This window comes from Chiloscyllium punctatum, chromosome 40 (assembly GCF_047496795.1).
Source record: "Chiloscyllium punctatum isolate Juve2018m chromosome 40, sChiPun1.3, whole genome shotgun sequence".
Classification (NCBI taxonomy): Eukaryota; Metazoa; Chordata; class Chondrichthyes; order Orectolobiformes; family Hemiscylliidae; genus Chiloscyllium; species Chiloscyllium punctatum.
In genome coordinates, this window is record NC_092778.1 from 3,510,871 (window position 1) to 3,530,945 (window position 20,075).

At 40.9% G+C, this 20,075-nt stretch overlaps 1 protein-coding gene across 4 annotated transcripts in view; it reads right to left on the bottom strand.

Annotated features, from left to right (window-relative positions):
- Positions 1-11,310: 11,310 nt before the first annotated feature.
- Positions 11,311-20,075, bottom strand: part of iqce (IQ motif containing E) — a 68,352-nt gene continuing 59,587 nt past the window's right edge. For all 4 annotated transcript variants that reach the window (XM_072559201.1, XM_072559198.1, XM_072559200.1 and 1 more), the window contains 2 exons: positions 19,110-19,202; positions 11,311-15,373 (listed from right to left, as the gene is read on the bottom strand). In XM_072559201.1, the coding sequence (XP_072415302.1) occupies positions 15,261-15,373; positions 19,110-19,202 (206 nt within the window). In that variant the 3' untranslated portion in view covers positions 11,311-15,260. The remainder of the gene's footprint in view (positions 15,374-19,109; positions 19,203-20,075) is intronic.

The window sequence follows — 20,075 nt, forward strand, 5'->3', positions numbered from 1 at the left end:
GAAACATGGAAGGATTGTAAACTGTGAGGAGAACAGTGTAGAACTCCAAAAGAACATTGACCAGTTTGTAGAGTGGACAGATAGGTGGCAGATAGGGTTCAATGCAGAGAAATGTGAAGTGATACATTTTGGTAGGAACAACATTGAAAAATGGTATAAAATAGAGCGTACAGTTCTAATGGGAGTACAGGAACAGAGAGACCTGGATGTGTATTATCAACATCATTTAAGGTGTAGCGAACAAGCAGTTAATAAAGCATATGGTGTTTTTGGCTTTATTAATAGGAGCATAGAGTACAACAGCAAAGGGGTTATGTTTGAACTTGTATAAGACACTTATTAGGCCTCAGTTGCAGTGTTGTGTATACAGTTGTGGATGCTACACTGTAGGAAAGATGACTACATTGGAGGGAGTGCAGAAGTGATTTACAAGATATGAAGACAGATTGAAGAAATTAAGACTGTTCACTGCGGAGAAGAGTGTGAAGAAAATTTGATAAGAGATTTTCAAATCATGAGAGGGCTGGACAGAGGAATAAGCTGTTCCCAACAGTAAAAGGGACGAGAAGGAGAGAGAATAGATTTAAAGTGATGTGCAAAAGAGCCAAGGTACTGTGAGGGAAAAAAAAATCTTTTCCCACTGCGGCTGGTTAGGGTGCACCACTAGGAAGTGTGGTGAAAGCAGGTTCATTTGAGGAATTCTTGACAATATTGGATGATTATTTGGATAGAAATAGTATTCAAAGTGTTTTGGAGAATAGCGAGAGATTGACACGAGGCAATGATGCAAGTTTGAAGAGCCAATAAAGGCACGACGGGCTGAATGGCCTCCTTCTGCCCTATTACGTATCTATGATTATGTGATGCACAGACTGCCCACCTTTTCGTTTTTAAAGCTGTCACCAATCCCCTTGTGCTGCCTTGGGTTACTTCTCACTCATGCTGGCTGAATCCGGGGAAGGGAGAAAGAAAGAGAAGCTTCGACTGGCCCAGATCCCAGTGTCTATAATCACTGTGTGATTATATCGGCAGCGCTATCTATGTGACAGGCGGCGGCTGCTGCTCCATTGCCGGCCAACAATGTCGTACTGCAGCGCTGTCTTCCTGAGCGTGTGTGCTCCTTGTTCCACCTGGCGGTGGTGTTCGCAATGAATGTTGCTTCCCTCCCCCCCCCCCCCCATTAGTGCCACGGAATCTTTTACGACCAGAACTTTGGGTAAACATCATTTTTATTTTTAAAAAAAGCCCACATCATCTCCCCCCCCCCCCCCACTGCGCTTGCCAAATATTAGATTGCGATTTATGATCAACTTTCTGAAATAGGGCTTGAACCCCTGATCTTTTGATTCAGATGGAATAGAGATACTGACTCTGCCATGGCTGACACCTTCAAAAACGCTGGAAGACAGTCTCATTATCTCTTCGCGAGTAATAAAAAAAATTGTTAATAATGAATGAGCCCGTTGTCTTGCAGTAGTAATATTATCAATTATAGCTGTGTTGTACTTTCAACGTGATGTTTAAGCGTCAACGAATGCTTACAGTATAAATATCTAATTGACAAGATGGGAAGATAAATATCCATGAACAGTCTTTTAACAGAATGCCCGATGATGTAGCATTAACACAGGAACCCAGTTTCCCTTCTGCTCTGCAAATCTGTTCTTCAGTTCTCATTTTACTGATGTTACGTATTACCATAGAAACTTCCGGTTGGAACTAGGCAACAGCACACAGATCATTCACTGCTAACAATACATCAGAGATTTCTGATTAAAAGCCAAGTCATTGCCACCCACAGACATGACACTGGTGAGTAGGAAGACATGCTTTTCTTAGGGCTGTTCAGTGGATCTCTATTTCCATGTTAGTTTTGATGCCCTACTAAATAATTACATGTAAAACAGCACCAAAACAGGTTATTCACCTCCAGGTGGCTTGTGCTAGTGTTTATGCTCTGCACTATCTCATTCATATTTACTTAGAAGACCCAGTTATTCTAGGACAGTGATTCACAACATTTTTTGCTTCTTAGGCTTCACCTTGTGTTCTGAAATCTCCGCAGGGTCCCTGTAACAGTGTTTTCTCTGCATTAAAAAAAACACAACTAAATGTGTATATATTTTCATTTTGTTTTACTTAACACAAAACTTGTTGCTGATGCTGAACAACAAGTATATGGTGGTCTGAACTGTCAGAAATGCAGTAGAAGGACTTGCCTTGTTCCATTTGCCAGAATTACAACCAAACTATGAGATAGATTTCAGGCAAAGGAAGATAATTTGTTTGGGGGGAAGACAAGTGGTGGAGGGTTGTTTTTTCAGATTGGAGGCCTGTGACTAGTGGATGCCACAAGGATCGGTGCTAGGTCCTCTATTTTTTGTCATTTACATAAATGATTTGGATGCGAGCATAAGAGGTACAGTTAGTAAGTTTGCAGGTGACACAAAAATTGGGTTGTAGTGGACAGCGAAGAGGGTTACCTCAGATTACAATGGGATCTGGACCAGATGGGCCAATGGGCTGAGAAGTGGCAGATGGAGTTTAATTCAGATAAATGCGAGGTGCTGAATTTTGAGAAAGCAAATCTTAGCAGGACTTATACACTTAATGATGAGGTCCTAGGGAGTACTGCTGAACAAAGAGACTTTGGAGTGCAGGTTCATAGCTCCTTGAAAGTGGAGTCGCAGGTAGATAGGATTATGAAGAAGGCGTTTGGTATGCTTTCCTTTATTGATCAGAGTATTGAGTACAGGAGTTGGGAGTTCATGCTGCGGCTGTACAGGACATTCGTTAGGCCACTGTTGGAATATTGCGTGCCATTCTGGTCCCCATTCCTATCGGAAAGATGTTGTGAAACTTGAAAGGGTTCAGAAATGATTTACAAGGATGTTGCCAGGGTTGAACAGGCTGGGGCTGTTTTCCCTGGACCGTCAGAGGCTGAGGGGTGACCTATTAGAGGTTTACAAAATTATGAGGGGTGTGGATAGGGTAAATAGACAAAGTCTTTTTCCTGGGGTCAGGGAGTCCAGAACTGGAGGGCATAGGTTTTGGGTGAGAGGGGAAAGATAAAGAAGAGATCTATGGGGCAACCTTTTCACACAGAGGGTGGTACGTGTATGGAATGATCTGCCAGAGGATGTGGTGGAGGCTGGTACAATTGCAACATTTAAGAGGCATTTGGATGGTTATATGAATAGGAAGGGTTTGGAGGGATATGGGCTGGGTGCTGGCAGGTGGGACTAGGTTGGGTTGGGCTATCTGGTCGGCATGGACGGGTTGGACCGAGGGGTCTGTTTTCATGCTGTACATCTCTATGACTCTATGACTCTAAGTGCTCTTACCTACAACTGGACAGGACACCATCATTTCTTAATTACTTAAGTCTCACTACATGTCCTCGTCCAGTCCTTCTTTGTGCAGACTAATTAATAATGACCTGTTAACTCTTAGTATCAGCAATATAGAAGTGCTGCACGACTGAAATTATTGAATTTCAAATGAAATACTAAACCAAGATTTAATTAGCTCATTGTACTTAATTGGCTGTAAAACCCTTTTGGACATCCTGATGCTGTGACTTGCACTATGGAAATGTAAGTTCTGTCTTTCACCCCCTTGGAGTTACCATTTTCATCTGTGCAGTAATGGTACCAAATCACTGCCATCCATAAAATCAGACATGATCTCATGGGTAGGATTTTCATTGGTATTGAGTCCCCACTGTTTGGACCATCCTGGTCCTGATCCTACTGTGAGGGGGATAGAGACACATGTTGTAATTTGCCCAGAGATTGGTTCGAACTGGTGTGTTTGGAATTAATTTAGAGGTTGAGGCATGATGGAGGTGGAGGGCTGAAAGTGTTACTTTGGTTTAAAGTGGTGATGGCAGAGAGAATTGAAGCAGCAAAGGCAGAGGCCAGGAATCTATGATAAGATAACCTCAAGGATTAATGATGGCATTCTTGAGATGATGTCAGAGTTGATGTAAGAAAGGCAAGGTGTCTTGTTCCCAGTGACTAGTTGGAATAAGCCATTCAGTAAAATCAAGTGGATCTTGCTGGAAGTGGCAGAGTACCCAGGCAGAAACAGTGTCATGCAGATGACTGCTTGCAATGCTATAAATGGTTCAAGACATTAATTCTAGGAAGGAGAAGGTAATACAACAAACAGATGACAGTTCACCAACTATGGCAGCAACATCAACTGAGCAATCTTAAGGCATGTGTTTTTCTGAAATGTGGGAGAAAGGTTACCTGGATAATTACTGCCTGCCAGCTTGGTTCAAATCACTAATACTCCTGAGGAGCTGGCTGCACAGATAAATGCAATTTAAATAAGCTGCTGAGCTTGGTGAGGGATGTCAGCATTTGTCTTATCTCTCTTTTTAACTTTCAGGAGGAGAGTGTAGAAACCCAGGGAGAGGTATTGCTCACCATTTAGCATTTGCAAGGATTGCTCGACATGAAGTGGAAGCCGTTGTGCCCCAGTTGATGGCCCTCTCTAGTGATCTGGAATATTTTTAAAGGACTGAGGCAACCCATCGATGAGAATGAAGGTGCAATCTCTCATGGGGCACCAGCATCATCATTGACTGCCTTGACTCCTCTAACTTAGGGAACATCTATGCAATAGGGCATTGTGAGGGATTCACATTGACTCTGACGCAATCTTCTCTGAATATATCTCTGTACCACCTTCGCAAAGGGGATGGCATCCTGTGTAACATGGCTGCAAGCAGACATGTGTAAATAATCTAACTCCACTTTATGTAATGCACAAAGGAAGCACCATGAGTACCTGAGAGTGAAATTCATTGCATTGAGTAGTTCGTTTAAGTGACTTCTGTTTGTGATTGATATGAATTGAATTGAATTTATTGTCACATGTACTGAGGTACAGTAAAAAGCTTTGTCTTGCGAGCAATACAGGCAGATCACATAGTTATGTAGCATAGATAAGTAAATAATAGGTAAACATCGGCAAAAGCAAAAACACAGGTACAGGCGAATGTTAAGAGTTTGTGAGGCCATTCAAAATTCTAACAACAGTAGAATAGAAACTATTTTGAAATAGGCTGATGCGTGTGCTCGGGCTTCTGTACCTTCTCCCCAATGGTAGAGGTTGTGGAAAAACATTGCCAGGGTGGGATGGATCTTTGAGAAGGCTGGCAGCCTTTCCTTGACCGTGGGCCTGATAGATGGATTCTGTAGATGGGTGGGTGGCCATTGTGATTTTCTGGCCCGAGTTCACCACTCTCTGTAACTGTCTCCGATCTTGAATGGTACGGTTGCCATACCAGGTAGTGATACATCAAGACAGAGTACTCTTGATGCCGCACGTATTAAAGTTGGCAAGGGTATTCGCTGTCATTGTTCATTGGGGATGTTCAGCCATGATCCAAGATGTGTGACCTTCAATTCTTTAATAGAAAAACCAAAAAAGATGGAGGTTACATTAAAGGGAAGGGAATGGTTCAAAATGAGAACAGGTGACTTTTTTTAATTCACGTGTGAGATGTGGACATCTCTGGCTGGCCAGCATTTTTATTGTCTGTCCCTGGTTAGAACATAGAACATAGAACAATACAGCACAGAACAGGCCCTTCGGCCCACGATGTTGTGCCGAACTTCTATCCTAGATTAAGCACCCATCCATGTACCTATCCAAATGCCGCTTAAAGGTCGCCAATGAATCTGACTCTACCACTCCCTCGGGCAGCGCATTCCATGCCCCCACCACTCTCTGGGTAAAGAACCCACCCCTGACATCTCCCCTATACCTTCCACCCTTCACCTTAAATTTATGTCCCCTTGTAACACTCTGTTGTACCCGGGGAAAAAGTTTCTGACTGTCTACTCTATCTATTCCTCTGATCATCTTATAAACCTCGATCAAGTCACCCCTCATCCTTCGCCGTTCCAACGAGAAAAGGCCGAGAACTCTCAACCTATCCTCGTACGACCTACTCTCCATTCCAGGCAACATCCTGGTAAATCTTCTCTGCACCCTCTCCAAAGCTTCCACATCTTTCCTAAAGTGAGGTGACCAGAACTGCACACAGTACTCCAAATGTGGCCTAACCAAAGTCCTGTACAGCTGCAACATCACCTCACGACTCTTGAATTCAATCCCTCTGCTAATGAACGATAATACTCCATAGGCCTTCTTACAAACTCTATCCACCTGAGTGGCAACCTTCAAAGATCTATGTACATAGACCCCAAGATCCCTCTGTTCCTCCACCTGACCAAGAACCCTACCATTAACCCTGTATTCCGCATTCTTATTTGTTCTTCCAAAATGGACAACCTCACACTTGGCAGGGTTGAACTCCATCTGCCACTCCTCAGCCCAGCTCTGCATCATATCTAAGTCCCTCTGCAGCCGACAACAGCCCTCCTCACTGTCCACAACTCCACCTATCTTTGTATCATCTGCAAATTTACTGACCCACCCTTCGACTCCCTCCTCTAAGTCATTGCCCTTGAGAAAGTGGTGGTGAACTGCCTCCTTGAACCTTTGCAATCCACATGCTTTAGGTTGAGCAACAATGCCCTTAGGAAGGCAATTCCAGGATTTTGACTCAGCAACAGTGAAGGAAAGGTGATATATTTCCAAATCAGCATGGTGAGTGGTTTGGAGGGGAACTTGCAGGTGGTAGTGTTCCCATGTATCTGCTAACATTCTCTTTTTAACTAGAAGTGATCGTGGGTTTGGAATATGCTGTCTAAGGTGAATTTCTGCATTACATCTTGCAGATAGTACGTACTACTACTGAGCATTGGTGGTGAAGAGAGTGGACGCTTGAGGATGTAGTGCCAATCAAGTGGGCTGCTTTGTCCTGGATGGTGTCAAGCTTCTTGAGTGTTGTTGGACTTATACCCATCCAGGCAAGTGGGGTGTATTCCCTCACACTCTTGACTTGAGTCGAGTAGATGGTGGACAGCTTTGGGGAGTCAGGCGATGAGTTACTTGCCACAGTATTCCTAGCTTCTGAACTGTGCCTGTAGCCTCTGTGCTTATGCGACGAGTCTGGTTGTTTCTGTTCAATGGTAACTCCAAAGATGTTGACAGTGGGGGATTCAGTGATGGTACACTATTGAATGTCAAGGACCGGTGATTAGATCGTCTTTTCTTGGAGATGGTCATTGCCTGGCATTTGTGTGGCGTGAATGTTACTTGCCATTTTTCAGCCCAAGCTTGGATATTGTCTAGATCTTGTTCCATTTGAACATGAACTGCTTCAGTACCTGAGGAGTTGTGAATGGTGCTGAACTTTGTGCAATCATCAGTGAACATCCCTACATACCTTCTGATGGAGGGAAAGTCATTGTTGAAGCAGCTGAAGATGATTGGGCTAAGACACTACCCTGTGGAATTTCTGCAGGGATATCCTGGAGCTGAGGTGACTGACCTCCAACAACCACAACCCTTCTCTTATGTGCTAGGTATGACTCTAACCAGCAAGGCGTTTGCCCCCAACACTCATTGATTCCAGTTTGTCAGGGCTCCTTAATACCACACTCAGTCAAATATATCCTTGATGTCAAGGGCTGTCACTCTCTCCTCACCTCTGGAATTCAGCTCTTTTATCCATGTTTGAACCAAGACTGTAATGGGGTCAGGAGTTGAAGTGCCCTGGCAGAACCCAAACTACGCATCTCTGAGTAGGTGTTGTTTGATAGCACTAGTGATGGCACCTTCCATTGCTTTACTGATGATTGACAGTCAACTGATGGGATGGCAATTGGCCAGGTTGGATTTACCCTGCTTTTTGTGAACAGGACATACCTGGGCAAGTTTCCACATTGTCATCAGCTACCAGTGTTATAACCATTGGAATAGCTTGGCCGGGGAGCAGCATGTTCTGGAGCACAAATGCTCAGTAATATTGTTGGAATGTTGTCAGGGCCAATAGCCTTTGTAGTATTCAGTGTCTTTAACTATTTCTTGATATCATGTGGAGTGATTTGAATTGGCTAAAGACGGATATTTTTGATGCTGGGGACCACTGGAGGAAGCCATCCACTGGGCACTTCTGGCTGAAGATTATTGCGAATGCTTCAGCCTTATCTTTTGCACTTGTGTGTTGCGCTATTTCATCGTGGGGGATGGGGCGATTTATGGAGCCACCTCTTCCAGTGAGTTGTTTAATTGTCCACCACCATCCAAGACTGAATGTAGCAGGACTGCAGAGCTTGATCTGGTGCATTGGTTTTGGGATCACTTAGCTCTGTCAATCACTTGCTGCTTATCCTGTTTGGTAGCTTCACCAGGTTGACAGGTCATTTTCAGTTTTGCTCTCTGCACTGTCCGTTGAACCAGGGTTGATCCTCTGGTTTGATGGGAATGGTTGAGTTGGTTACATGCTGTGCTATGAGGTTTCAGATTGTGCTGGATTACAATTTTGCTGCGATGATGGCCCAGAGCGCATCTGGATGCCCAGTCTTGGGATACTTGATCTGTTTGAAGTCTGTCCCATTTAGCACGGTGATAATACCACACAGCATGATGGAGCATATTCTAAATGTGAAGGCAGGACTTCATTTCCACAAAGACTGTGTGGTGGTCACTCTTACCAATACTGTCGTGGACAGATGCATCTGCAGCTGTCAGATTGATAAAGATGAGGTCCAGTGTGTTTTCCCTCCTGTTGGTTCCCTCCACCTGCTGCAGAGCCAGTCCAGCAGCTGTGTCCTTTAGGCCCGACCAGCTCAATCAATGGTGCTGCTGCTGAGCCACTCTTGGTGGTGGACCTTGAAATTCCCCACTTGTGCCACGCTCAGCGCTTCCTCTAAGTGTTGATCAACATGGATTACTGATCATTCTGCTGAGGGAGGATGGTACATGGTTCTCAGCAAGAGGTTTCCTTGCCCATCTCTAACCTGAAGCCATGAGAAATCATGGAGTCTGAAGTCAATGTTGAGGACTCCCAGTGCAACTCCGTCCCAACAGTACACTACTATGCTGCCATCTCTGCTGGGTCTGTTCTACTGATGTGACAAGGCATATCCAGGGATGGTGATGGTGGTGTCTGGGACATTGAGTGATTCTGTGATGTATGAATCCATGAGTATAACTATGTCAGGCTGTTGTTTGACTAGTTTGGGAGACAGCTCTCCCAATTTTGACATTAGCCCCCAGATATTAGTGAGGAAAATTTCAGGATTGATAGGGCTGTTTTTGTCATTGTCATTTTCGGTGCCTAGGTTAATGCTGGGTGGTCTATCCGATTCATTTGTTTGCTGTGGAAATGGCTTGCTAGGTATTTTTGGAAGGCAGTTAAAGGTCAAGCATATTGCTGTGGGACTAGAGTCACATGAAGGCCAGACCAGGTAGGGATGGCAGATTTCCTTCCCTGAAGGACATAGGTGAACCAAATGAATTTTCTGACAATTGACAATAGTATCATGATCTTCAGTAGATTTTTAATGCCAGACTTTTCTTACTCAATTCCATTTACACCATCTGCTATGGTGGGATTCAAACCTGGTCTTCAGAACTTTAACTGTGTTAATTGTCTAGTGATAATACCACTAGACCATTGCTAAAGGGGTTCTACGATTCTATGAAGACCACAGAATAAACCTGCATTGGCACACTTATTGGAAATCACTTTTATTGTAATGCCCAGTTTTCACAAATAGGACATCATTGACTTGCATATGTCCTACTACGTGAGACCTCACTTAAGATTTTTGGAACTGTTGAAATAATTTTTCCACAAATCCAGATGACAAGTTTCAGTACAACGGTAGATACTTTATTGGACAGCCGGCAAGAGATTCTCAGTGACACCAAAGGAGTCGTGTAACCAACTTGTAGTGGCACTTCTCAATGAGTCTCTGCTCTACACACTAAGGCAGTAAATTTTAAAAGAATAATAGAGGTCGCCAGGTCACATGGTTGATTACTGTTACATTGTTTCAGGTAGATAATTACAATTTTACAATGCCCAGTGATTGGCCGATTTCCTGTGATAACTAGCGAATGATTTACAGGGACTGGTTATTGTATTCCTCATAATCATATATTGATGGATAGAGATTTAGCAGAAGGATTTTGCTTTGTTTTCATTGTTGGATTCACACACCCATGTTAGTAGGTAGGGGAAGCATGATAATGGGAGCAGGATGCAGTTAATAAGGTTATGGACAAGACTATCAGTCTTGCGTAGGAAGGTACAAACACCTTTGCCTGAGGCTGCAAGTGAAATCCATATGTGTGGCTCCAGAGGATTCTGTTCTCCGGGAGTCAGTGCACCCACCACACTATACCACCCCCCCAACCATGGTGTTCCATCTCATTCTATACGAGGACAGGCATACAATCAATACTGCAGTGAGTCCTTTTAGTGGTTTAATGTTTAACCCTTGAGTTCCCAATATGTCATGAAAAAGTAAAAATGGAATTTGTTCTTTTGTGGCTTTCTCACCTACTCAGAACAAGCCAGACAAGAATAAATACCAGACTACATTTAGACACCTGTCCTCTGAGATCTTTCTCAATTAGGTCATAAATCAATAAATCAATAGATAGGAGCAGTCTTGTGCACTGCTAACTCTCTGACATGTTTATGCAGCCTCTTCTTTGGTGTAAGTATGGCCTTCATTACTTCAGGCTCTCTATTCCCTAGCTTGCCCTAATGCCCAGTGTTCTGCATCTGTTCCTGTGGGTGTTGATCCTCATTGCTACTCATCACTCTGTAAAAAGTACTTTAATCCCATATCAAACTGCTGTCTTGTTTGTAGTGAGCTATACTCTCAATGTTTACTCTTTCCCCTTCCCATAATCACTGGAGAGTCAAAAATACTTCAGTTGACTAAGTGCACACTTGTTCTTCTAATTCTGCTTGCTCAGTGGTAGCTGTGTGCCAATGAATGAATGTCCTCCCAGCTGTGCATCTTTTTATCTGTTCCTCTCATTGAATAGCACTGCCTTGATGTGCTCCCTGCTTACACTGCCATCTTTTTCTTTTGGAGATGCAGGCTAGCTTTATGTGCTGCTACATACTTACGACATTGTTTGTCAGCAGGGAATCAGCACTATTAATATGGGCTGGACACAGTTAGCGTGCTGATTGCATTACAACTGAAAGGGTTAACCACATTTCACAGTCCCCATGTTCAACTGGGGACCAGTCAGTTTAGCCACCTTCAAAGGTCACTTAGATTAGATTTACAATATATTGAATGTACAATAAATATTTACAATGAAATTCTTCACAAATTGTAAACAGTTAAAATATGAACAGTTTATTTCAAGTTTCTATATGTAATAAAAAGTAAAAATAAATTGTATGTTACAAAATACTAGACAAATTATATATTTTTTTTATAATAAAACTCCAAAAATGTCATAAATATTTTCTCTCACTGAAAATGACAAGGCACAGGTGATTACAAAACAGAATAAAACATTCAAGTAGGATATTGTCCAAAAGGTGCAATAATGTAAACCCATTTTTCTCATGCAGATGCCCTCAAAACAGTCTTTCTACACTGTCAAAACTTCTTCACCTCCAACATATGTTAGGAATATAATGGGTTACCCTTAAATTGCCTGGATGGATACAACTCCAGTGACACTCAAATTTATTCGATGATAAAGGAGGCTATTGGCTTGATTGGCAGCCTATTACCACAAACATTCCTCCACCGTCAACTCCCCAGGTTCAAGCCTTTACTGTCTAAAAGAAGCACTGCAAAAACAAACCCAGATTTCTTTGCAGCACTTCCCAAACCATAACCTCTACCAATTAGAGGAAATGGACAGAGGATACTGTGGTGATTGTAATGAGGTCAGCCAAATAGACATCATTGAGTCCCTTGACTGGGGCTATTAATCCTGTCCAATCAGGGAGCCCTGGCTGACAGAGAAGAACAGGAGTGTAAAATAAGCACTGCTGTAGTTAGGCGGTAGTGTGGGGGTAATAAGGAAAAAAAAAAGAAAAGATGAAAAAAAGAACAGGAGTGTGAAATAAGCACTACCACAGTTAGGTGGTAGTGTGGGGGTTACAAAAGAAAAAAAAGAAATAAAAGAAAAAAAAGGAGTGAGACACAAGCACTACCACAGTTAGGCGGTAGTGTGGGGGTAAGAAAAAAAATGAAAAAACAAAGATAAAAAAGTAAACAGGAGTGTCAGACATAAAAAAAATGAACAGGAGTGTATGCCATTATTAAGAAAAAGAACAGGAGTGTACATGGGTGCTGGGGATAAATAAGCACTACTGCTGTCAGGTGGTAGTATGGGGGAAGACAAAAAAAAAAGTAGGAGTGTCAGACATCCTGTTCACTCTGAACTGGCTCTGATGGATTTAGATCAGTGTCAAGGACTTTCCACATGTAAATAAATGGAGACTTGGTGAAGGGATACCAGCCTCTTTGGAGTTATTACAGATGCATTGGTCCATTATCTCTAATAAAAGTAAATTAATGCAAATGCTGGAAATCTGAAACAAGTATAGAAAAGGCTGATGAAACTCAGCAGGTCTGACATCATCTGTAGAGAGAGAAACAGAGTTTAATGTTTTTTAGAACTCATTACTTCCAAGATCTCCTGTCCTCTTGGGACATATATAGCTACTTCATTGTTGTGAAATCAAAATCCTAGAATTGCTATATAACATCATTGTGGAGATACTTCCACCATACAGACTCCAGAGGTTCAAAATGACAACCAACAATCACCTCATGTGAAATTAAGAATGGACAATAACTTCCAGACCTGCCAGGGATACACAAGAATGAATCAAAGACACACAAAGTGCACCAATTTCCAAATGACACCAGACTCATAACTAAGAAAGATAGTAAATTCTTTATATCAACCATATTTACCCTTGAATGACAGGCATTTTTTTTATCTTTATCTCCAGCACATTTCTAAATCCTGCACATCTACCCTTCAGTAGTCATTTTGGTTATCACTGAAGTGTTAAGTACCCATCCAGCATGGCATCGCAATTTAATGTTTCACATTCCCCTATGCAGGGAGCCAGCTAGTGTCCATTTTCAATGTGGCTTATATGAGAACAGGCATTGTATGTTACTGCTAAATGATATTTCCTACTGGTGTGTACCCGTACCAAGCTCATGAAGTTCCAGATCAGATGCCACTTTTTCCAAGTAATATACTTACTTTGTCGAAGATGTGACTGATTAGAATTTATGAACTACGCTGTAGAATTATTTCAAAGGCTGCATATAGTGACCACAATATTTCTATTCAGCATGGAGATTATTGATATTTTTAATTGATTTGTCCAGAGATGTTATTAGATATTGCTGGGGCAGATGGAACTTGAACCCAGGCTTTCTGGCTCAGAGAGACAATACCACTGCACCACAAGGATCCTCGAATGAAGTTTTGAAAATAAAATTGGGAAGTGTTGTCACGCACAACCGAATAACTTTCCCACCACCAAATCACTATGACAGCATGGAGATTATTAGGTAATTCCCCAAACAATTACACCTGAAAACCGCACATCTGAAATTAACTGGGAATTAATTTACATATTTTGATGGTGTCACTATATTGCACTGATTACATTTTACTGGAGAACCTTGAGAGTATATTCTCTGTTGATTGTAGCTTTTTTACTTAAATAAGGCTACTTATTTAACATCACACATCCTGACCAAATTGGAGATAATTGGCTGATACAGTGGGTGTGAGAACCTACTTGGCCTTTGGAAATAGGTTGAGAATATATGCAAGCAGTTTCATCTGGGATAGGAAAGGGCAAGCTTCTTGCAAAGAATCCTGACTGGTAACAGGTAACTGGATTTGGTAACTGTACAACATGGCTCAAACTTTCAGATGCTGGATAAATCATCTGTGCACATTTAATGTCCTGTCTTTACTTAAAAAGTTGTTTCTGGAACCAGCGAGGTGATCAATGATTAAGAATAATCATAATTATAGATTGGTGGTAGGCAAATAATAACTTGTTTATTGAGGACAAAGGATCAAGATTTTAATTATAGCTAAATAGTACTATGGTCATTTGGTAGGTGTTCAGCACAAGGAGGGATGTGCAAGGATTGGTGCAACAGCCTGTGAAATTCCAGCTGCAACACTTTTGTCAAAGACCTTAAATATTTACCTATATTAGATTCCACGGTAAAATAGCTAGTACAAAGTGGGAATCTGCAACTTTTATTGCTGTGTTTGTGCTGTAGAGTTGCTTCCTTTCAAGATGAAGTGATGCAATATTATGTTAAAAATTCAGTGCTGGAGAATCAGCTCATTTCCATTTCAAGGGGCAGTTTCCAGAATGTGGGCAGCAATGGAAAACAAACTCATTAAATCAATAAAACAAAAGCAAAATATTGTATTTCTTGTAAACCTAAAGAGAGAAATGACGGAAACCCTCAGCAGGCCAGGTAAAATCATTCGGAGAGAGAACCAGAGTTCAGGTTCAAAGGCTTTTGTGAAATTTGATTTAAATTCACAGACCTCAAATATTGGGTTTGGGAAGTGGAAAGTTCATGAATACAACAGGAATTCCTGTCAGGGGTGAGTTGCCACTGGAATTGGCAACTTGCTCCATGAAGGTGAGGAGGCAATTAAGGTCCTGATGATAGACCATTTTACTGCTATCCTCTTAGGGTTGACCAGCAAACTGTGTCAGGAGCAACCTTCTTGGCAGGAGAAGGGGCTTGCAATGCTCACAGGGGTGCCATAGTAGCTGTGTCGATTCTGAATCCCTCACCAAACTGCCATCTTTTTCTTAAGAAGGAGATATTTTTGAGCAATTCCTTTCTGAGGTGCTCCCTTCTTTTCTTCTTTCCTTCTTTTCCAGTAGTGCTCAGCTGTCTTGGTGGGGTTGCAGTTTACACTTTGCTGCAAACTTTAACCTCTCATGGTCCTGATTTAGATGGCCATATGTAGAAGTCACCAGTTAGAAAGTTATCTTTGTAAAGTTGCTCCAGCAGGCTGGTTGTGGGCAAACCAGGGTCTGGACTCTCATATTTTAATAACATTAGGTTCCAAATCTCTTGTCAAAATTTAGCCTATTACCAAGCTTCTTTTCACACCAGATGTTTTATCTGATTATTTCCTGAATTTTCTCTTTATAAAATCAATCATCAGTCTTAAATTTTGTTTTATAAAAGTAGAATTAACCTTTCCTTAATAATCAACTCACTCCATACACCATGATTTCTGCAGTTCTAAAAAGCTAAACACTACAAACGCTCAGTTCCCATTCACCTTCACACATTCAGAATGATTGGCAGAATGAGCTGCCTTTAGAAGTTGAAGTCCAGATGGCTCAGTGGCCGTGATGTCGAAGCAACAATCACATCAGAATCATCTGATTCCACTTCCACTGATGTCTGAGGCAGGTTTCGTCTGGATCTTGCTGGAAATGAAGAAAGCAAAGTTATGATGCTGGACGCTAAACACTTTATTTAAACAGTGTAGGAATATAGAAAAGATCAGATGTGCTGATGTTAAGGTTATTTTCCTTGACAATGTGGACCTCTGGAATAAATTGATGGCTGGTGATATGGATTGTGTGTTTCAATAAGGCCAACTCTCATTATGCTCAATTACAATGGGTACACACCTAACATGAACCTCCGCTCATACGAAAATCTCACTGTGGCCAGAATCAATCTCATGAAGCTTTGCTGGACTTCCTCTTTTGCCGGTATATCTTCCCTTACATAAGGGTGCAAAACTATTCATAGTATTCTTTGTGTGATCTAACTAATGCCTGTGTTTTCTTTTAGCAAGATTTGCCTATTTTTGTACTCCACTCCCTTTTTAAGGAAAGACAAATATTCCATTTGCTTTCCCTATTACTTGAAAAAGGATGCTAGCTTTTTTTGCTTCCTGCGCAAGGATCTCCAAATCCCTCTATGCTACATCTTTCTACAGTTTTTCTCTTTTAAATAATATTCAGTTTATTCTTCCTGTCAAAGTGCATAACCTCCAATTTTCCAACATTATTTCCAACAATTAACCTGTCTATATCCCTTAGATTTCTCCTAACAACTTGCCTTCCCATCTATTTTTAAGTCGTCAGTGAACTGTCACTCATGTCATTCATACTGTATATATTATAAAGAATTGTGGCCCCAGCACTGATTCCTGTGGCACTGCAGTATTTGCAGACTGCCATCCTGAAAATATTCCCTTTATTCCAAATCTCTAGCTTCTATTTATTAGTCAATTTTCTAATTGTGCTAATATATCCTACTCAATACCCTGGGCTCTTACCTTATTTAGCAGCCTAATGTGCTGTACCTTATCATACCTCTTTTGGAAATCCGAACATATATCTACTGGTTCCTTTATCTATCCTACATGTTACACGCTCAAAGAATTCTGATAAATTTGTCAGATACAATTTCCTCTTTAAGAAGCCATGCTTCCTCTGCTTGTTATGGTATATTTCTAAATGCTCTACTGTTACATCCTTCATAACAAAACATTTTAGTTAACATAAGTTAAGCTAACTGGCCTACAGTTACCTTTTTTCTCGTCTCTTTCCTTTTTGAAAAAGCTGTTACATGGCAGTTTTCCAGTCCTCTGGAACTTATCCAGAATCTAAGGATTCTTGGAAGATTACTGTTGTTGCATCCATTACCTCTGCTGCTGCTACTTCCTTCGAAATCCTAAGATGTAACCCATTAGGGTACAGGGGATCTATGAGCCTTTACCTCATTATTTTCCTACATACTTTATTTCTAGTGATAGTTGTTGCATTTATTTTCTCTTCCCTTTTGCTTCTTGATTATTCAGTAATTTTGGGCTACTATTAGTGTCTTCCACCATGAAGACTGATCCAAAGCAATTATTCAATTACTCAGCTATTTCCTGGTTCCCCATTATGATTTCTTCAGCCTCATTTTCTATGGGTCTTCTATTTACTTTAACCTGTCTTGTCTTTACATATTTAAAAATATCTCTCACTGTCAATTTTCATATTACTTGCTTGTTAACCATCAAAGTTATTTTTCCCTCTTCATATTTTCTGGTCATGTTTTGTTGCTGATCCCCTGGCTTACCTCTACTCTTTGTGATCTTGTATGCTTTTTTAAAGTTCAATACTATCCTTAACGTTCTCGGTTAACCATGGTTGGTTTATCCCCTTGTTGATGTCCTTCTCCCTGTCTAGGATATGATTTGTTGCGAGTCATGAATCACTTCCTTAAACAGCAGCCATTGTTCATTAACTGTCTTTTCTGCTAAGCTGCTTTCCCAGTCTACTCCGGCCAACTCTGCCCTCATTCTTTTGTAATTACCCTTATTTAAGCTTAGTAAAGTGGTTTCTGAGCCAAGTTTCTAATTCTCGAACTGTATGCTAAATTCTACCATATTATGGTTACTGTTTCCTAGGGATCTTTTGCTCTGACATTATTGATTATATTAGCATCATTAGACATCAGCAGATCCAAAAAACCTGATCTCTGGTTGGATTTATAACATGTTGTTCTAGGAAACTGTTTTGAATTGCTCTCTATAAATCCTTCCTTACCACTGACAACTTGATTTCTCCAATCTACACAATTAAAGGTACCCATGATTAATGTAATGCCTTTTTTTACACGCCTTCATTATCTCCTGACTTATTCCTTGTCCGACCATATAACCACTATTAGAGGGTCTACAGACTACTCCTCAGATGTCTTCTCCCCTTTGGTTATTTCTTATAAGTAAAAGGATTCTACACAGAGTCATACAGTGCAGAAACAGACCCTTCGGTCCAACTCATTTGTGCTGACCAGACATCCCAATCTGACCTAGTCCCATTTGCCAGCATTTGGCTCATATTTCTGTAAACCTTCCTATTCATGTACCCATCCAGATGCTTTTTAAATGTTCTAATTGTACCCACCTCCACCATTTCCATACATGCACCACCCTCTGTGTGAAAAAGTTATCTTTCATTTTTAAATCTTTCCCCTCTCATCTGAAACCTATGCCCTCTAGTTTTGGACTTTCCCACCCTAGAAAAAAGATCTTGGCTATTCACCCTATCCATGCCCTCATGATTTTATAAATTTCTATAAGGTCAATCCTCAGTTTGACACTCCAGGGAAAAAAGCCCAGCCTATTCAGCTTCTTCCTATAACTCAAACCCTCTGGTCCTAGCAACATCTTTATAAATCTTTTCTGCACCTGTTCGTTTTAACAACATCTTTCCTGTAAAAGGACGACCAGAATTGCTACAGTACTCCAAAAGCGGCCTCACCAATGTCCTGTACAGCTACAACAGATCTTGAGATCGAAGATCATCTCATGCAATGCTATGCTGTCTCATACTGACATGCTAATCCCACCACACTGTTGGTCATTTAAAAATGTCGCAAACCCCTGAATATTTAGTTCTCAGCATTGATCACCTTGTAACATGTCTCTGTAATGGCTATAAGATCACATCCACTAACCTCTATTGTATCACTAACTCCTATTTTATTTCACATACCTCGAGCACTTAACAGTCATCAGCTTTGTCTTTTACAATTTCTTTCCTATACTGTATATGTGTGACCTCTTGTTCTCAATCCTTTTTTGAAGTTGTAATACCATCAAGAGGTTGTTGAATTAGAGTTGGGAATGGGCTGAGGTGAGCCAAATATTTTGACACCTATATTTTAAGAGAAGGCCTGTTGAAACATAACATACTCTGGGACTCTGAGAATGGGTGAAATCTTTGAATTGGAGTACTCAATGTTTCCAACCATCAAACCCAGATAGTTTCAATGTCTGTGCTGCAAAGTCCATGGCCATGATCCTGGCCAGTGAGCAGTTCTATGTGGTATGTCTATTGTTGGTAACAAAAATTTCTGAGATCCTGATTTCTCATAAATGCCTTTAACATGCCTGCACTAGCCTGAGAAGCTACGTTTAGCAATTCTTTGACCGTTTGACTTGCTATCTGTGCAAGTTTTGATGGTGACATTTAGAAATCTCTTTACCAAGCATTTTGCCTCATTTACAAGTACCTGTCTTCTTTACTAACGAACACAGCGACTGTGAAACCAAAGACTAATAAAGAGTCAGTACCTTTGAGAAAGAATGAAAGACTAATATTCAGGAATAAAAGGAGAAATAAATTGTTTAAGAAGGAAGTGACAAGTACTTACACAATGATAATCTAGTTGGTGAGATTTTGTACTTCTTTAAAGGTTCTGCTTCTTCTTCATCTTCATCACTATGCTTATTGTCTTTGAGGTATTCTGCAATGAGAATACATAGAATTTAGTGTACCAGACGATAAAAGGTTATATATTAATGCACACCATGATTCTCCTTCCATTCCTCTTCATCTAACTCAACCAATGTATCCTTCTACTCCTGTCACATACTTCTGTTTGTCATGTATTTATCTAGCTTCTCCATAAATCCAAATTATGTACTTCAATTATTCATTGTTGAACCTCATATCCTTCCTAAAATATGGTGACCCTTCCATCTTCCCTCCACCTTTTCCTAATTTCCTGTTCTTCTTAAATGTCTTATAACCTTCAAGATTCAGGTCCTAATCCAACTCATCCTGAATGGACCCGTCAAAATGTTAATTCTGATCTTTCTCCCTGCACCTTCTCTGTGGCTGTAACACTGTATTCAGCACTCTGTTCTGCTACCCTGATGAACTTTGTATAGTATGATCTGTCTGTAGAACTTGCAAAGCAACATTTTTCATGATATCTCAGTGCACGTAACAACAATAAATCAAACTCAAACTCAACCATGTCTCTGTCATGGCTACCATTCTTATTCATTTCTGATTATGCTCCCAGTTCATCTATTTTGCTTTGAATGATATGCATACTCAGATACCTTTAGTTTTATCCTTTTAATATCTTTGTAAACTCTAATCTTCTCTATTGGTTGACTCTTACCTTCATACTCTCTATTCCTTCCCACCTTGATATGTCCAGTAACAAATTTCTCTTTGGCCTTGACGCTACACTTTTATTTACCACATTATCACAAATTTGATCCATGATCTCTTCTATTTATCTTTAAATTTTCGAACTTCCCTCATGGTTGGCAAGAACGTCTGATGAGGTGTCCTGAAACCTGGCAACACAGCCACCTGGATTCAA